Raw genomic sequence first — 18,934 nt, 5'->3', positions numbered from 1 at the left:
TAGTAATTTTGCTGAAAAATTTGCATTTTAGAAGTCAAAGTATTGCGAAAGAAATTTGAAGGAAATTTTGCTATATGTAGCTTGTTTGATTGGTCATACAACCAAAGCATCAAAGTTATTGCGTGGCTATAGGTTATTCTTTTGGTAAAGCTATTATTTACCATAACAATGAAACGGATGTGGATTGCCGAACACAACTCAAACACGTGCTCGGCAGTCGGAGATCCTATTTCGGATAAACACAGTAAAATTACACCTCGTCTACAGAGATGATTTTTTGGGACAGAATTTATTTGTGGTAATGGTGATCACCTTCACTGCAATCGAAGAATATTAAAAAATATGGCTGAGGTTCAAAGTCCTCTATTGCCGAAAGATGCAAAACCTGAAGAGGTCAAAGAATTATACGACAATTGGGCTGAAAAATATGACGGGGTTTGTGTTTCTATCTGCTTTACAAGCATAGTTTGAGCGGCAATGATTGTTTTATATGTTTGTAGGTTTAGATCATCTAGGTTAGTATAGTCCCGAAAAGGACTGTTGGTGTTGATGTTTACTGACGTTTCGACAACCTTACCGGTAGTCATCTTCAGAGTCAATGAGTAATGATTCGATAATTCAACAATTGTTTTTATTGAATCGACTATCCTCGTGCATGTACTTTTACTTTAGCAAATAATTATTTGATCATTTACACCAAAGTTCTGATTGAAAGATTGTGATGGGTATTTTTGCAGATCGCATTATTAAAACATTAGTTCAAAGGTTAAAACATGTTTATTGTAGTGCAGTCAGCTATGTGTGTTCGTTCAAGTGTGTATTTTTAAGCAAGACATAAGTCTTGCTTAACAATAAGATAACTTAAGACATAAGTCGATAACTCTTTAAACAAGTAAAATATTGTTACAAAATTTTCGGCGTGCACTTTTCCATCGGTAAAGGAAGGAGTGATCAAAATTTGATTGAAATTGGATAAAAATTGAACGAGAAAGAAATTTTTTTATTTTTTTTGTTTCCCTTGGCCACAGCTACGGCAGTGACTACTGGTTTCAGATTTCAGACGTATACATATGCATATGACGTCAGAAGGCTGAAGTATTACAATATGTGGCTACTATTGACAAATAGACAAGTTTGTCGTAGATTTTTGTCGTGTTTTAAATGCATTTAATTTAGCAAACACTTTACCTCTTTTATATAAACTCTTGCACAGGACTGGTCTTCAGTAACTTGACTGTTTGAAAAGACCCGGCAAGGACCAGTTTCTGTGCAGTTTTCGGCCAAGCGAAGTGTAAAGTACGGTGGTAAATGGTTGTCTTGTTTCGTTCATACAACATCAAAATGCATCCTGACCTTTCCTTTTATTCTCTTTGGAAAGTTTAACATATAAAATACGCAGATTTATGGAAGGAAGGGGCTAGACTGCAGTTTACGCTTGTAAACGTTTGTATGGGGAGGCGGGCTCCTTTTTGCTTAGGGCACAGAATAATAATGATTATACAGAAGGGTCACTCAGGTGTACAACGCGTTCTCGTATCGGCCATTATTCCAGCCAGATGATTAGGATTTCTCACTTGTTTCCAACCATTAAAATTACATGACGTCAATACTTAATAATGAATTCAAGTTTATTTTGACTTAGGAAATGACTTCGGATCATTTTAATGGTTGGGAAAAAGTTAAAAACCCTAATCATCTGGCTGGAATAATGGCGGCCACCTATACTTTGTGAAGAGCTCACATGAAAGTGAGCTATTCATAGATTATATTCACAGAGCTATATTCAGACTTAATCAATTATTGTTAATTAATGCAAAGATGAAAGTTGAAAATGAGCACTATAAACTGGAATTAAACTTCCACTGAACTGTTGCAAAAGCTGTTACTAAGATCACAATGCACTGCGCGCTTCAGGCTGACGTCGTGTTTATGCCTATTAAAATCATTCGCAAAGCAAAAATCGCTTTTGTATTTGTATTCTATTAACTTGCCAATTTCACGATGGTTAAAACTCCCTGTGAGTTACAACAATTTTATGGATGTCAATAAACATTCAAAATTTATCTCTGACCCTGCTTTGGAGATGGTGTTCAAATTTCAAAAACAAATATTAAAAATTAAGCTTGTACATTAATTTGTGTCAACCTGTCTGGGTTTTATGCAATCTGATTGGCTGAAGAGCAAAAGTTTAAGCGCATTGCTGATTGGTTAAAAAGATATTTTGTCTTTTAACCTGGCTTGTAATCAATAGTTTGGCAAATCATATTTCATCATATCATTTCAATAGGATATTTCTCCAGTTTCAACCTACCCGGCCTTAAACAGTATCATTACTACACTGTTGGAAGTAATTGATACAAGCAATAAAGATGTTAGGATTATCGATCTGGGTGCTGGTACAGGCCATGCTGCCATTGAACTAAAGAAATATGGCTTTACAAATATTGATGGCTTAGATCTCTCTCCTGCGATGTTAAAGAAAGCAAAAGAAAAAAACGCTTATAAGAATTACATTTGTGAAGCTGTAACAGAGAAGCAACTGGATATTCCATCAGGTTCCTATGATATCGTTTTAAGTGTTGGTGCAATAACCTCTGGTTACATCAAAGCAAATGCATTTGATGAAATTTTACGTTTGGTGAAGCCAGGTAAAATTTATTTGGTTGTTTATTTTACTGGCAAATTGACATCATTAATGTAAAGTTGCACATTTTTAGGTCGAGACCATTGCCTTTTCAACTTTATGCCATAAAGGCTATTTGTTTTTAGCATCATATTGTACATATTATTATGATTCCTATCGGCTGAAACAATCTGTTAATTAAATACATTGTGTCACGATTCAGGTGGTTATGTTTTTTTCACCATTCGCAAGGACACTGTGGAAATTGATGAATATGAATTTAAGAAAAAATTTGAGCAGTTTATCAGTGAAGGCAAATGGAAAGAGGTGAAGAAGTATGAAACTGACTACCTTGTTGGCTTTCATAAGAACGTCAACAAAGATCTCACTAAATGTTATGTCATGGTGTTTAAAGTACTAAAGAATGAATAAATAGCTGACTTATTTGAACATTATACTTGATATGCAAACCAACAAAAATTTGAATTAGGAATAATAATAATTTGGTATAATTTATAGAAGATAAAAATGTTCATTTACATTAGTAATATGTTTTATATAATAGCCATAAGAATTTATGCAATTGGTCTCCGTTGCTTGTGGCCATTTTTTTAGTCTTGTCACAGATGACGTCATACCCGTGTATCTATAACTAAACTGACTACGGATAAAAGAAATCTATTTGTTAATTTTACAATTAAATGTTTTATATTGATTGTTGTTGATGCATTAAACATGGTATGTATGATGTATTTCGTGGTGTTTTTTTAAAGTCTGGACTTTTTTGTTTTAACGTTTTCAAACGAATTATATGAATAGTTCATCTATTTAGACAAATTTGCATGGGTTTTTCGTATTGATGCATCATCCGTCTGTTAGTGTAAATACGAAATATGGACGAACTAAGGAATAAAACGATACTTTGCACCTCGCTCAAAATCGTCCAGACGGATGATCCGTCTCTTGTATAAAAATGGAGAATATATTGTTAATTTTCATTTTGTTTCAGAAGCGATTTTCAATTTTTCACTTGTGAGGGACTTATAGCAACCACTTGAAGTTTACTCTTTTTATATTAACAAATATAAAGGTTTATTTTCATAAAAAAACCCTCAAAGATACTGAAGTGTGCAACCGGTATTATGCTGAGCAGATATTTTGGTTGAGTATGCAGTATAGCTCGATTTCTAATTACAAAAAAACATTTACACATGTCTACCATATAGTCTTCACTTGGTGCACTGTTATTTTATATTCGTCTTGATGGCTTCACGGAAAGATACAATTTAATTTAGTGTTGTTTATGTGTACATTTTTAGCAAGTTAGAAACAAATATTGATTTCTTCAATAGCATCCAGGTTTCATTCAGAATATCTGCAATTCTTTAAAACTCCAGTTGACTGTTTCGTTCATCTCACATTTTTATCGTTTTTTAAATACCGCAAGGTTCGTCAGCTTAGATCCAGGGCCCACACATGCTGCGGCCAGCCTGTTCGATTGTTTTTACACTTTCGCTCTTTTCTTTTTTCTTTTTCCTGTGTAAGAAGTTGAATAAAAATGCTGACGAAACTTTCTTGCTTACATGTTTGTCAACTGTACACTATCATGATACTTAATGTTATTTATAGTGAGGTGTTATTAAAAGCTAGTTTCAGTTAGCTTTCGATGCATAGGTCGTAATTTATCAAACAATGGGAAGGGATTTTAACAGCATGAATTGTGATAGAGTGTTAACATTAGATATTTGATAAGACGATTAAACATAAAAATACACGTTCTCATTTCGACAGTCGAAAGTCTTAAATACTTATTTTTATCTTTGAACACATGAAAGTGGCGCCATGTTAAATTGATAATCCTGTAAAACGGAAATGCCTTTATTGTTATTTAGGATAGCCATTAACATGATGATTTTATAATCGTTAGTGGATTGCAATACAACATCAAGATCTTCCAATTACTGTTTCAGCTTTCATGATTTACACACGCACATTCATTGCTTATCAGTGTGATTTATGATGGGAGTAGTTAAAACCAATACATAACGTTCGTATCCACTTCTAAAGAAACTACTTTTATAGCTATGTAGTCAAAGTGTCAAACTTTGTCTGTCCAGCTCATTGGTCCTGCCATTATGTTTGACGATATCAATTTTTGCGCTACTCATTTAGCGGTTGTTGTTGACTGGTTTACTTCAATTTTTCATTATTTCTTACTTTCACACATTTTTTTAAACTCTTAGGAATTGAAAGACTTGTCTTTAAACTTAACATGCTTAACTTATTAAACTACACTGTACACAACTACCATCATTTGACAATCCAGTTTCTGAAATCAAAGTCCCCTTATATATTGAGACTCAATTGTCTCTAATTTCATTGCTTAATGTATGTAAACTCTTTCTTTTAAATCAACTTTACTTTGATAACAACACACAATATTCATTGAGATCGTAATTCTACATGTCGTTGAAAAATTTTTGTCTGTAGTAATTTCCCAGCTTGTGAAAAAAGCTTCATCAAGTAATGGGCCTTTGTTTCAAGAAGGTGTTACACGTTGTTGTGAAGCTGCCATTTTATAAAACAATACATTTAGTATGTATAGCTATACAATACTGTCGTGGTAGACATATTCTGACCTAGATTGATGGAAGCTAATTTTATGAGGGCAAGTTATTTGAAGATCTGATAAATTTGTATTCTTAGTCTTATTTTCTTCCAAAGTTCATTTTACGACAGAAACAAGTTTGTTCAGTTCAGTACCTGTTGCGAGATCATAACCCATAATGTCAAGTAGTGAGATCATGTCGTTAGACACTTAAAACCTCCAACATGAAGTCAAAATATTTTAGGTGAAATAAATGATGTTCAATAAATTAAATATGATAGACCATTCGTGAAGTTTGTAAAAAAATATCATTATTTAATCCTATAGGTGTTGAACGAACTAGTTGAACGAGATACATGTGAAACACTCACATTTTTCACTGTCTTTCCTCTGCTGGAATTCTCGTCGCTTTTGCTTGCTATTTCGTATGCGATAACTCGCGCACCGTATCTATTGTTTTCAAGATCCGCATCTAGCATTTCTGTGAGATACTGTATATAACTTATAGCCAAACGTAAAGTTTTTATTTTTGAAAGTTTTGTATCCGTCGGTACGTTTGGAATGCATTTTCTTAACTCACCAAATGCCGTATTAATGCAGTGAGTTCGCCTTCTCTCTTTTCCATGCGTCTCTTCTAGTTTTGCGTCGTTATTTATATTGTTGGGACTTAATGTATACTGCTCCAGGGTGTTGTTTGAAGGACTCGTCTCCATTCTCAATTGAACTTTGATTCTCAAAACTTGTCGTTACATTAACGGTAATGCGATCGGTGAAAAAAGAGAATGATAACTTTTCTTTTTATTGACTGTTTTCCAGTTTAACTGATATCCGTTGCAGTGAATGTGAAAGCTTTGTTAACTTCGTTTATGGTTACATTGTTTTCATCATCAACCTGACTATATATCTTTCCCATAAATGTCTCTAAATATAAACACATACAACGGCGTCCAGCACTATTGTGGCTGAAGGGTATTGATTGGTAATATCACCTTCTATCACAATCTCTTTATCAAATACCGGATGCTGCCAGTTTTGCGTGGGGCTGGCTTAACACATTGTTTTTCAAATTGGATGTTTCCCAAATATCTTGAATGCAGCTGCATGTCCTGCGAGGTACATGCAAAACAACATAATCTCCCAATGTATAGTTGTATATTATATCTTTACATGGTCAACACTTGGAAATCTTTCTATTTACCCCGTTTATCTGCATGGTGATAAAATTTGATGGTCATTTTAGTCAGTAATGTGTCGTCAATGGTGGATAAATTTTCTGCAAATAGTGTACCATTATAAGTGTATGCGCTGCATGTCTTGGGCCCATATCAAACGTCGCATTTTACATAAACCGAATGCATTTAAAACAAATAATAATGATCAATTTTGTGTCAATCTTTTTTGTCTTTATGGCATTCGGCTTATGTAAAATGCGACATGTGGAACAAGCCTTACAAGACAATTTCAACCCGATCTTGAAAGTGGTAATTTCACAGAAATCGAGTTTGGCCAAAACGGAGGAAAAAACCTTTGCTGTCAGAAATATTCGTATATGTGTGAACCTATGTCCCCTTCATGATTACAAAGCATATATCGTTGTCATACAATTCTACACGTCGTAAATAAAGCTAAAGGCGCTAAAATATAAAAAAAACAAATTCATGTACTTCCGTCACAACAAGATATTACACTATCACTGGTTGAAACGTAAATAAAAAAATAATGATTGTCACGGATGAAAATTTTAAGTACTTGTTTTGTCATCAAGTACGGCGATAAACCATTTTTTGGCGTTAAACTGATTTTTTAGTAAACAAAAATGAAATCAATGATGATGTCTCAGTATCTTTATTTCGATTGATGTTTGTTCTTCAAACAGCAATTGTTCAGTCAAAAGATAAGATTGTGCCAGAATGGTTTAGTATCTAACTAAAATGTCCGTGTGTGTTCTTGTGTGTGAAGTTTCACGTGACCAGAAATTTTGTTCGAAATATAATCACCAAAAAACCTCACGACGTGCAAATTTACCAACTCAGGACTTAGACATAGGTTTCCATTCCAATATTATCCGATGATTGTTGGGTGACAAAGATGTTGCTTGTATTTGATAAGAAGCACCAAGCAAACTCAATTATGAATGGTAGTGGACATGTAGAAGCGATAAAATCTAAGCTCTCGGTATTAAATGCGCTGTTGAACGCCTACGTTAGCTTCCTGTGCTCATATTGCTTTGTTGTCCTTGACCTACTTAACAATCTTGTTGCGAAAAATCACTGCCATCTGTTTCGTCTCTATAGCTTGGTGCTGTTCCTCCCGGCGTAAACTTGAAAACTGAGAATTTGAAATCGTTCACTACTTGATAGCGTGGCACTACTGTGGCAAATGCATGTGCCCACACCACTGGAACGATTGGAAATTTTTGAGTCATTTATTTTAAAATTAAACAAGTGAACTATTTCGCATTTTTAGTTTTTCTTTTCAATATAACATTTCACCATTTGGCCCCTCAAGTTCTTCATGTGATGGGGAGATAAGTATTATGAATACCAAAACAAAGCCAGTAGATTAGGCTTACAAGAAATTTGAGCTTGTGTGACAATCAGAAAGTGCACAACAGCAGTAAAATTTGCTTTAAATTTTGCGTTCATCGTAGTTGTAATTTCGAAGTTATCAAAATTCAAAAGTTCCTGTGATTTTGTTTTGTGTGGGATGAAAATGAAAGGGTCGTTAGTTAGCCATGAGTTAAGTCATTTTAACATTTTTGTAAAAATGTAATAACTTCTGCTAATCTATGATTATATCAAGTCCACAAATACTGATGAAGTATTCTCGAAAACTCCATTCAATTTAAAATTGTTTCGCGTACACAGCCTTACTAACAATCCAAAACCATTTGATACACTGCTATTATCGTTTTTTAATGACAGAAATGCGGACTTTTTACTTTTCAGTGGAGGTCAGTGTGCAAATGCACTGCTAACAAGATGATGGTAATTGGATTGAAATTCATCGTGCTCAAAGCGAACTGAAAAGAAATGATTAAACCAAGACAATCAATGAAGCATTTTACATAAACGCAGTCGTAAGGAAAAGAGTTAAGTATAAGCTCAAAGAAGAAGAAAATGAAATAAAAATTCCGATGTGTTAGTCTTTGTAAACCACTAGAGTAAGGCTTGACACTAAAGTCTTGTCCTTCATCTTTATTTACCAGCCGACAATTTTAAGTTTCGTCTGATGATGAATTTGTTACAAATTCGAAATATAACTTTACAAATAAAATTTTTTGTTTCTTTCTCGAATATTGAATTAAACATGGCTTTTATTCGGAGTATGCTTCATATTATATCATCTTTATGTTATACTTGTGAACCAGAGCCTGGCATGAAGGTAGCTATACATACATATTAAAACTCATGATTGGCTAGCGAACAGTTATAGCCTTATTAAAAATGCTTAAGTGGTAAATGCGTCAATTAAAAACTAAAAAAACTCGTCATAAATCCCCTAATGAATAGACGCATTTGTATTTGAATTTTTCCTATTTATTCATAGTCGGTAAAAGACCCGAACTTTTAATGATAATACGTAAAAAGGATTAAACGCTATTAAAAACTTATAAATAATTTATATAGCCTTTAAATTACCAAACATCGATCTTATTTCAACGCAAAATCTGTGAAGTGGAAATCCGATGACATTGAAATAATCACCATCTATGCTCTTCACAAATGATCCACCAAGTCCTGTTGATTGTATACCATACATAAAAATAGTCAAGGATCATATATCAACCTTCTTTGGGCCTTTGAAAGCAAAGGTGTTTAGACAAAATTTTAACAAGGAGGGCTGTCCAATACATATATTACCACATCTTATACTGCTTCATAAGCCCTCCCCTTAATATATCTATGGAATTTTAACAAAGGGAGCTCATTCCCTAGACGCCATTCCAAACAACCAGGCTGTTCCATTCTTCTAATGCTCTGTTGCTTGTCTAACTCGTTGATTTTGAAATCCATACTCGTTGATTCCATGGGTTGATTCCAGATTGCAACTCATGGATCCTGATTCAATTTGCAAATTCCGTCTACAACTCGTGGGTTCTAATTCTAACTTGTGAATTTCGGATTTTAGCTTATATTCCTTGCAAAGCTAAAACTCAGTAGAAGAAAACGCAGAAATAAGCGAGAAGTATGCAATGTATAAAGAACTTTAATATATATTGTAAAAGGATATCCACCAGACTTGTCCCTGTGAAAATGAATGAAGATGAAAACGTATCACAAATTTGAGACTTTTTGGTGATTATGTGACCATTATATATTTTTCCGCTGGTAGGAAATGTGAAACTCACATGGGCTCTTTCGTTGCAACGTAAGTTCGAATTATTTGATCCGTGAGTTTTCCAAATGTAACTTTGGTAACTTCTTCAAACTGTCGAATTTCACATGGTTCTAAAAATCGTACAAAAATGACTGATATCTGCAATGTGGAAGTAAAAAAATGGTAGCTTAGTTAATGATAGGTTTTCACAAATCAATAATTTTGACATCAGTATTGCAATTTGTATTGTGTTGTGACAAGTGTCCGCTATGTAATTGTATTCATCCACCAGTCGCAGTGACCATTGGCAATGTTTTATTAGAAAAGCCAGTTGTTTTTTTTCACATTCTCTGAGCTCAAATATATTTGTGCTATGTTTTATCTTGTGGTTGCACGGTCCTTTGAGATAGATGTTACAGATATCACTATTTCTAAGCTTTTTGCACCACATGATCATTAAATTTGGAAGGTGTTCTACGACCAACTTTTGTAGTATTTAGTAGAAAAGCCTGCAATTATAACCACACCGACTTTTTTCAATGTCTAAAATTTCTGGACTGACTTTTAATAAATATTTAAAAAAAGTTCTCATACTTTAAACCCTCCTAATGTGTGCCCCTGGTGGTAAGTAATTTGAAAACTGCTAAGAATGGTAAAGCTGCTAAAGATTGATTCGTTTTTTGATATCAATTTTCATTAAAATTGTTTTTGTACTGGATGCTTCATAAAGTAGTTTTACAAAAATCTTAAAACTACCTTCATTTATTTTGTTATTTATTGGTTTCAAAAGAGTCACGCCACTGTGAACAGAATGTGTCCTTCCACTCAAACTATAAGAAATAAGAATACAATTAAGTGAAGATGGTGTGAAATTTGCCATTGATGGTTTATAAAACCATGACTTTCAATTTAATATTAATGATTTTGAATATATAAACACCTCTTAATCATTTGAAAGGCATCTTCTTCATCTTTTGGTTTTTCAATAATTTTGTCATCTAAAAACTTTTGTATTAGTACAAAATAAGACTAAAATCACTTGAAATAATAATTCATTCACTTTGACAAAATGTTTACTGTTTGTAGAATTGGAGTTATATTATTGGTGATGATCACTACTTACAACAACTGTGTCCATGGCTACAATAAGATTTGGCAAAGCTGTCTGTCAAAATCAACAAGACACATTCATATCTTGGTAATTATAGCTAGAAAAGGAAAGAGTAAGTGCCTACCTTTGACAAACGGTTATACACCTCCACAGCTTTCTGCCGGGATGTTTCTTTTGCATACTCGCTAGGTCCACTAAATGCATCTTTTGCCAAATTTTCATCAAATTTTGATGGAACTATGGTGAATCTCAAGCCCTCAAAAAACGAATTGCTCAATTAGGAATAATTTCAAATAGATAATGTGGGCATATTTCTTTTAATAATTGCCCAATTGTAAAACTGCTATGTGCCAACAAATAGAACATTTGCTAAATTAATAACTGCAATTTAATTTTTTTTGAGGGGGAGCAGGTGGGTGTTTGACACACATTTCTCAACTACCTCCAGAGGGGGAGCAGGTGGGTGTTAAACACACATTTCTTGACTAACTCTGAGCCTGCAATAAAAGTTTTTTACAGGCCAGTGAGGCCACAGCTACGACTGTATGACAAAGCAGGCTTTAAGTCATATCCGCTTGTCAAAATCAATCCGAAATCTGTATTTTTTAGCGCAGTCATGGTAAACTTGGCAAACCGTAGTAAATCTACAACCTGTTCTAAAGCGTTACAAACTGTTGAATTCGACATTTTAAGGAAAAATAGTACAGTATTAACACCAGCAGTGTGAAAGAAAAACAGTTTCGGAGTGTGTCTCGTTCAAAAAGCTTACCAAAGCAGACATGATTTCTTTCCTGCGAGGAGAACCACTAGCCAATATTATATTCTGTTTGTTCAAAACTTCTAGAAATGGTTGTAACATTTTATAATCTGTAAGAATTAAGAAGATAGTTCGAACGTCTTAAATATAAGCGGGTGTTGACTCTATAAGCTGGCAACTGGGGATCTGGGGATGGTCAGATGGCCCATGGATGGCCAATGGGATGGCCAATATGGCTCAGTCGAACTGTCGTTTTTCGGGCAGATTTGGAAGATTGAGCTCGAAGAACATTTGACACACATTTTTGAGTTTATGATACGATGATATCAAGTAAAATTAATGACGCATTGGAGACAGTGGGTAACATCGACATGTTTTTTTGGAATAATACATAGTCACAGATAGTATTACTATTTTATACGAAGGGTGGCTACGTATTATGTGTAGTTGTGAACGTATGCTTTAACCGCTGACATTATCTCAAACGACATCGACAATGTTATTTATTTGTTATCTGAGCCCGCACAAAATTTTGGTACCGCTCAGTGATCTTGACCCCCCTGCCATAATGAGATAGAAGACAATATCGAGTAAGACACATAATTATATATTTTAGTATGATGCGATAGGATTATGTGAAAATACACGTAGATTGCCGTTGCGTATCGTATTATTTCACTGATAGTTAAGGTATCCTTTGCATCATTGGATTTCTACTGCGTAATGTGACTTGTCATAACATGATAGGGAGGGTGCGTATTTTATTATGAGAAAATTTTAAGCATAGTTTTAACAGTGTTAAGTCTCTGAAATGTGCTGTTCAGCTATTTATAGCACATTCCTTCTATTTTTGTCAAAAAAGCTTAAAAACCGAAAGTCCTTGATTTGCCGCAAAGTCATTTCGGATGGAGCTTGCTTTATCTTTGCTCATAAATAATTGAGTTCCATGAGTATGACCACAAATGGAGGTTGTTAAGACTACCGATACTCTGTTGAAAGTAGGGATGATAAAGGGAAAAGATACACCAAATCTTGAATGATTTAATTTTTTGTACTACTGATAGTAATTATCTTTATTTTCTCAAAAACGGCTCTATTTAAATGGCTTTAAGCTGTCACCGCCAGAAATGAAATGAGATTGGCGAGTATGTGATAAATTGAGAAATCGGGTTTGGGCCTTATGTGATAGTTTTCAAAGTCATTTTGCAAATTAGCAGTTATCAGTATAGTACGTTCTTTATTTATTACGCCAACGTCACTGTCAGCGGGATACAGTGTCTGAAGTATGCGCGCATTTACGTATTTTATTGAAGCCATTACTTATTTATATAATATTCTTAAGAGTATTTAAGCTATTAATGATTTGCTGGTACTATACTCGGCCGAACCATTGGGCCGAAAAGGAAAAAGTTATTAAGTACTGATATGCCTTATATGTGTTATGTGTCGAAATGGGTATGAATGCCACCCACTGCCGATCCCTGATCTCACCCTGCTCATTCCCTTTATTGTTTCAATTGCGCTTCATTGTCATTCCCCGTTGTTAGTCTAAAAAACAGTCAGTTTTAAGGAACTTTCAGAAAATTGTCGATTTGTAGAAAGTAAAATAATACTTCGGTTCCTCTCTAACATTTCTGCTGGTAATAATCGTGGGGTGAATGCTCCAATTTTAGACAAAGTGAAAAGTTTCGCTACGCTTTGTTTTCATTTATTCGTTCGTTCTGTTTTACTTGCCCATGGTCTCGGCCTTGAAGTTCTTCCTGTCTTATTACAGTCATGAAATACTACGATTTTTTTAAACTCGGTTGGACCTATCCGGCAAAAATTTTGAAGACTTCGTCACACACGTGTGCTCGCCGCGTGACTTGAACTGTGGAAGAAGGCATGTGCAATTGCCTTGCAACTTTGATATTCGTTGTCCTCTCATCTTAACTAAAGTTTCCTTAAATTAAGGAATTTTTAACACTTCACAGAAACTGCGACACAGAAATTTTTGTCAACTGTTCGACACAACAAATTTTCTTCAATTTTGCCGATTTAATGAGTTTTGAAAGAGGCAAAGTGGCGTTAATATAAATTTCTATAAATGTTTAGAAATGTGAACGATTAATTAGGCAAAGAAATTACATTTCAATGTCAAATATTTGTGTTGTGTCGAACGAACGGAATTTCAGGAAATTATTGAGGTTCAAGGAAAACGTGCACTTGTTTTGAGGAAGTTTTTCACTTGCTTAGTTGAAGTTTTGAAATAGAACTTTTCTTGTAATCTCGTTATTTTTGTCTTCACATATAGGTTAGTCGAGTAGGACAAAAAATGTCCTTATCTTCTGGGCCGGTCTACCAGCACAATTGATGTATCCTCGAATTCAGTGATGAGTTCTGCGTACATACAGAAATTTAATGGCAATTTTACAGTTATGGTAAGTATCTATTATTGTTCTGGTTAAGTTAGCAGCCAGTGCCCAGTGCATTTGTTAAATGGAAACTTCATCTTCACTTTATTTTCGTACGCAAATGAATATATTACAATGATATCATAACCTACTAACACCTATTATTATAAAAACCTTTATTAACAATGAACTTTGCGATCATCCGTACTAAATTAATGCAGAATAATCGCAAGACTGTTTTATACTTTATATACGACTTTATACGAATGGCTTTCGCTACATATTCACGTGCTTTGAGATCAACTTTCACGCAAATCCATTTTATTCATCACGCACTGTGCCAAATAATATGGCTACCGCGGGCGAAACTGAACACACAGTAGAACAATTTTCTCTGAAACAAAATGTGAGCCCACTTGCTTTCAGTCTCTGATTCATGGCTTACTAAAATGTTAAATTTATTTTCCAATGCTACTTAGTGCGGACAAGTAGCTGTTTTTATCTCAGCTTTTTATTGATTCATGTTACTTTTTTTACCAAAGATTGTACTTAGTAAACACACCTAGGTATCAAACCACTCGAGAGATGGTACTTTTCCGTCTATTTTTTTTGCGAGTCCACAAAACTGAGGCATTCATCGCCATTTCTTTAAAATCGCATACCACATAAAGTAACCCCTGTGTGCGAAGTTTTGACCTGTTGCATGCGAATTTTTTATCCTTTTCCTATCAGTGCGAACATCACGCCGAGAATATAATGTAATTAAACCGATAGTGATATTATGTTAACGTATTTTCCATTATACCCTGTCACTTGCGAGCTAATGGGGATTGAACATTGGTTAATTCCAGAAGTATTATAAATTGCGCTTATTGCGAACGTTTGATGTTACAATTGATATCCGAATTTACTAAATCCGATGCAACGTTTATGAATGCAAAAAGGCTTCATGAAATGTGATCGAAACAAGTTCGATAACTTTTAGGACGTAAAATTGAAGGAGGCGTTTTAAGACATCGTCAGAATATTGTATAGTGTATTAAAATCGAATAAAAATACGTGTATGATTTTGCAATTATAATTTCAATCTCTATTTCCCTTTGGCAAAGGGAAAAACATCTAAATGAATGATAAACATCTTTATGAATGTAGTTCTATACGTAGCCCTGTTAATGGAGAAAGATTACTTCCGACAAATATGTTCAATATTATATCTGACAAAGCTCTCCACATCACACTGGTTAGTTCCCCAAGGCAAGAAATAGGTATGACCTCAATATGGGACCATTTGGGGTTATCAACTTATCATGTCAAGCGTATTTCGAAATCTTCACAAGGATAACAGTTAGTTGAAATGGACGTTGTCTAGATAATATTACAACCTCGAGATTTAAACTCAATTCTAATTTTCTAACAAAGCGGTGTTTACATGTTTGCGAAAGTGTATAACTGTATTAAATATAAATCTTTCCCATGCATAGCTCTTTTATGTATATTAGCACGGCCACCTGTGTTGCTTAGCTCATGACAATATACTTGAATTTGTCTTGGAGTGCGTATGAAAACAGCAATTTATTTATATCTCATAACTTTTACTGCAATAAAAATAATACCATTACTTTATTATGGTATATAACTTTTAAAACGATCCGTTTTTCTTGCAACATTTCTCGTTTAGAACCCTAATGGAAGAAGTATTGAAATGGGGGAGTGCGGTAGACATACTGCAAATTTCTTTAAAGCGTTCATTGGAACAAACGTTGCCTACAACAACTGCGAAGAGCGTTTAGGTACTCGAGATGACTTTGTTCCAAAACAAATCTGTTACTTGAATAACTTCATTCAGCAAAATAGAAAAGAAGAGAAAACTGTGGATGTCAACATTAACAACATTAAAGAAGAGAAAATCGAGTTGAATCCGTGTGCAGTTTCTAGTCAATTGCTTAAAAAGTCGAAAGAGAAAAAATTTAACCTTCTTCTCATTGCAACATCGCTTGATGAGCGTGAGATTGCGCAAAAACTGCAAGACAATCTGCGACCAGATTCTTACAGCATGTTACCGATTGCACTGGACATAACTGATGAAGATGAATTTAATTCCCTCAAACGGAAGTTGAGTAATATGGACAAGGAAAGCCTTATCGCTGCTATTCAAAACTGTACGGGAGATTTTTTGGACTCAACAAGAAACGACTTGCAGGAAAGAAATGAAAAATACTGGAAGCGCAGAAATAGTAATAATGAAGCTGCGAGGCGATCACGTGAAGCCAAACGAGCACGATTCAGTTGGATTCAAAAAAGAAGTAAAGAACTCGAAGTCGAGAATGAAAATTTGAGGAAGGAACTGAAATTCTTGGAGGAAAAAGTGTCTGCTTTAAATAATGTATAGTTCTGGAAATTTTTTTGTTGTTGTTTTGTTTCTGGGTTTTTTCCTTCACTTCATACTTTAGTTACGATTTGCAATTGGATTAATTATATTTAGCATAAGAATAACATTTAAAATGTAAAAATAAATTGTAAATTTTGTAAATTAGTTTTGTATATTTGTACTTAACAGGCAATACTGTATAACAGGTTAACGGTACTGGGCAATGTTAGCTTTATACTCAATTGATTTCGGAACTGCAATTAGAAAATAAAACTGCGTTTATGATATAATATTACAGCCTTGATTAAATCAGGGTCAGCCAGTAAAAATTTTTTCCCATGGAGTTTTTTGAATGTTTTGGGGCTCATTAAGTGGTCTGTTGCGTAGTAGATATCAATGGTAAAAACTAGAAAATACATGTGCACGTCTGAGGGTATACTATCAACGCTGCTATCAAACTGCCTAAATCATAAGATATAGTTCACGACTTGTTGTCTAAGGGCGTACTTGAAAAAATAATTGTACTCCTATGCGATAATTATTTAGAACGACCATGAATAATTTCTTAAAAACTTTTATCAAAAGGTTCATTGCGTTGTTTCTCTCAGAAATCCTCGCCGAGAGCATTGTATAGATATTGTATAGAACATTGATGTAGAATGACATTTGTATAGATATTCGTGCATTAGAAAAGTGTGTGAAATGAGTCATGTTAAATTAAGCACAAAATCAGCTAAAAATAGCTACCTTTGATCGGAGATGCATAACAGTGTAGTACCAACAACGGAAAAAGCCACAAGGTTATCAAAAACAAACGCAGACATCACTAACAACAAATGCTGTCACGTTATCAATTACAGAGGTAAAATTTTGTCTTTATATTTAGCCGCACTGTAATTTTCAAGGCCTGTTAGTACCAGTTGTTCATACTTTGTACCTGTTCCGGTTGTTAACTGCTAGAGGGAAATCTCTTTCAATGCTACTTTAGTTTGAAATAAGTGCGGACGAATGCTCTTTAGTAGCACAACGGCATGACATATGTGGCTGCTGGAGTGCATGCTACATTTGAAACATTACGATTTACGAATGGTAAGATACTGGGTTATCTAAATGAACAATTACCTCATTTTTGACAAATGTTTTAAGAGGGAATAATGGAATTGTTATTTTTAGGCTATTGTTATTTAGTGTCACTCATTATTGATTCCGAGTGGAAAATTAGAGGGATGTTATGATGTGGTGAAATTTATCGCCGCAGAATGAAGAAAGTTCTATTTCTTTCAAAGCTTTCCATTTTATTTTCACCGGAGAGTGGTAATGCTCGACGTTTCTTGATCACGCCTCCAAGAAATGACTACAATACTTTGTGTTTTGTTATGCATGTTTCGAGTGATACTCGCATACACTAAAGAATAGTTTATCTCCATAGTGATTTCAAATTTTGATGTTTATGGAGTTAAATATTTAATATTTTTCTAGCTGTGTTCAACAATCTATTTCATTTTGTTGTCATGAGCTCATTTGCCAAAGGCTAGCCAATGTGAATGACTTGGGACAATGTTACATAAAGTAACAAAAAATCTTAGAACTCACTCCAGTGACTCATCAGTCAGAATGTCAGAGCAGTCCACTGGAGAGCAGTCCAGCATCTTGAACTTGCGAAATGCAAATTTATTTATAACATTGATAATAAAAATAATTTAAAGTGTACGAACAAACGCATGTTTTTCACGATTTAACTTTACAGCAAAGTTATGTCTTATCCAGGTCATGTTCTTTATGAAAAGACTGGACAAGCACCTCCCCCAAGTAAAGATTTTCACCAACTTCTGGTCGGTGAAACTGAAGTAACTTTGCGATGTTGGAAGGTTTCAGTACGCAAAGACCAACGCTTGATTCCTCCAAGTCAAAAAAAAGTACATTGGGATGAGTTCGACGAAGACACACGATTGCAATCTGAGATTATGCGCATCTTTGGTGAAGAAACATTAAGTCAAGTTCATGCTTTGATCTGTGGAGACTGGCTCATCCGTCTACCCGTTGATATCGTACTACGAATTTGTGATTCGTTAGAATTACAAGATATTGCACACTTAGCTCAAGTTTGCAGAAAATTGAGGGATATTTGTTGCAGTGACAAGCTTTGGGAACAAGTATATCGAACTCACTGCGATACAGTAACTGAAAATATGATTTCCTTGGCTCAGGAAGTTGGCTGGAAGAAACTATTTTTTACCAACAAACTACAGCTGCAGAAAGAAATGCAAAGGCGTGGAAGGGAGAAGATCAACCAGAATCCTTAAGTTATTTTTGAAACATGCAATTTTGTCGGGAAATTGGTTCAGATTTACTTAAGATTTGTTGCCTTGGAAACTACTGTTGTCTACCTGTTGACTTTGAATCTTTTAGATAACTTTTTACCAAATAGTTTGTTATTTTGTTAAGCAGTTCTATATAATAATCATTTTATAAATTTTAATCATTGAATAATAAGGTGAACAATTTTTTGCCAATTGGTTTCATTCATACACAATGGTTTTATATGATAAATTCATTTATTTCATCATACAAGTGCAACGTTGGTGGAGTTGTAGCAATCCAAAATAAAAACAATTTAAATTAATAAAACCAGAATGAACTGTCACCAAGCCTCGTTAGCGCAGTAGGCAGCGCGTCAGTCTCATAATCTGAATCGATCGAGCAATCTGAAGGTCGTGAGTTCGATCCTCACACGGGGCATTGGTTTTTTAATGT

General features: G+C 34.4%; 5 protein-coding genes, 1 long non-coding RNA gene and 1 other non-coding gene across 7 annotated transcripts; 4 read left to right on the top strand and 3 right to left on the bottom strand.

The window, feature by feature from the left end:
- The first annotated feature begins 93 nt into the window (after positions 1 to 93).
- Positions 94 to 3,375, top strand: LOC124445423 (methyltransferase-like protein 27). The gene is made up of 3 exons (XM_046996146.1): positions 94 to 435; positions 2,288 to 2,648; positions 2,847 to 3,375. The coding sequence occupies exons 1-3, from the start codon at positions 343 to 345 to the stop codon at positions 3,053 to 3,055; spliced, it is 663 nt and encodes a 220-aa protein (XP_046852102.1). The 5' UTR covers positions 94 to 342; the 3' UTR covers positions 3,056 to 3,375.
- Positions 3,376 to 3,683: 308 nt separating this feature from the next.
- On the bottom strand, positions 3,684 to 6,216 carry LOC124445424 (heart- and neural crest derivatives-expressed protein 2-like). Its single transcript, XM_046996147.1, has 2 exons — positions 5,603 to 6,216; positions 3,684 to 4,159 (listed from the first exon to the last, which is right to left on the bottom strand). The coding sequence occupies exons 1-2, from the start codon at positions 5,942 to 5,944 to the stop codon at positions 4,076 to 4,078; spliced, it is 426 nt and encodes a 141-aa protein (XP_046852103.1). The 5' UTR covers positions 5,945 to 6,216; the 3' UTR covers positions 3,684 to 4,075.
- A 2,313-nt stretch (positions 6,217 to 8,529) lies between these two features.
- LOC124447166 (dTTP/UTP pyrophosphatase-like) lies at positions 8,530 to 11,586 on the bottom strand. The gene is made up of 8 exons (XM_046998056.1): positions 11,432 to 11,586; positions 10,787 to 10,918; positions 10,675 to 10,716; positions 10,492 to 10,556; positions 10,308 to 10,381; positions 9,583 to 9,682; positions 9,465 to 9,479; positions 8,530 to 8,991 (listed from the first exon to the last, which is right to left on the bottom strand). The coding sequence occupies exons 1-8, from the start codon at positions 11,519 to 11,521 to the stop codon at positions 8,853 to 8,855; spliced, it is 657 nt and encodes a 218-aa protein (XP_046854012.1). The 5' UTR covers positions 11,522 to 11,586; the 3' UTR covers positions 8,530 to 8,852.
- On the top strand, positions 10,756 to 16,470 carry LOC124447165. Its single transcript, XM_046998055.1, has 3 exons — positions 10,756 to 10,774; positions 13,713 to 13,839; positions 15,491 to 16,470. The coding sequence occupies exons 2-3, from the start codon at positions 13,792 to 13,794 to the stop codon at positions 16,199 to 16,201; spliced, it is 759 nt and encodes a 252-aa protein (XP_046854011.1). The 5' UTR covers positions 10,756 to 10,774; positions 13,713 to 13,791; the 3' UTR covers positions 16,202 to 16,470.
- LOC124447170 lies at positions 12,637 to 13,188 on the bottom strand. The gene is made up of 2 exons (XR_006948643.1): positions 13,033 to 13,188; positions 12,637 to 12,967 (listed from the first exon to the last, which is right to left on the bottom strand). It is a non-coding gene; the product is annotated as an uncharacterized LOC124447170 (long non-coding RNA).
- Positions 16,471 to 17,196: 726 nt separating the features above from the next.
- Positions 17,197 to 18,693, top strand: LOC124447168 (F-box only protein 36-like). Its single transcript, XM_046998058.1, has 2 exons — positions 17,197 to 17,269; positions 17,948 to 18,693. The coding sequence occupies exons 1-2, from the start codon at positions 17,212 to 17,214 to the stop codon at positions 18,481 to 18,483; spliced, it is 594 nt and encodes a 197-aa protein (XP_046854014.1). The 5' UTR covers positions 17,197 to 17,211; the 3' UTR covers positions 18,484 to 18,693.
- Positions 18,694 to 18,828: 135 nt separating this feature from the next.
- Positions 18,829 to 18,919, top strand: Trnam-cau. The gene is given in 2 exon segments: positions 18,829 to 18,865; positions 18,884 to 18,919. It is a non-coding gene; the product is annotated as a tRNA-Met (tRNA).
- The last annotated feature ends 15 nt before the right edge of the window (positions 18,920 to 18,934 follow it).

This window comes from Xenia sp. Carnegie-2017, unplaced genomic scaffold (genome assembly GCF_021976095.1).
Source record: "Xenia sp. Carnegie-2017 unplaced genomic scaffold, XeniaSp_v1 HiC_scaffold_22, whole genome shotgun sequence".
Taxonomy (NCBI): Eukaryota; Metazoa; Cnidaria; class Anthozoa; order Malacalcyonacea; family Xeniidae; genus Xenia; species Xenia sp. Carnegie-2017.
The sequence above is the reverse complement of the archived record's forward strand: the minus strand, read 5'-3'. Positions and strand labels throughout refer to the sequence as shown.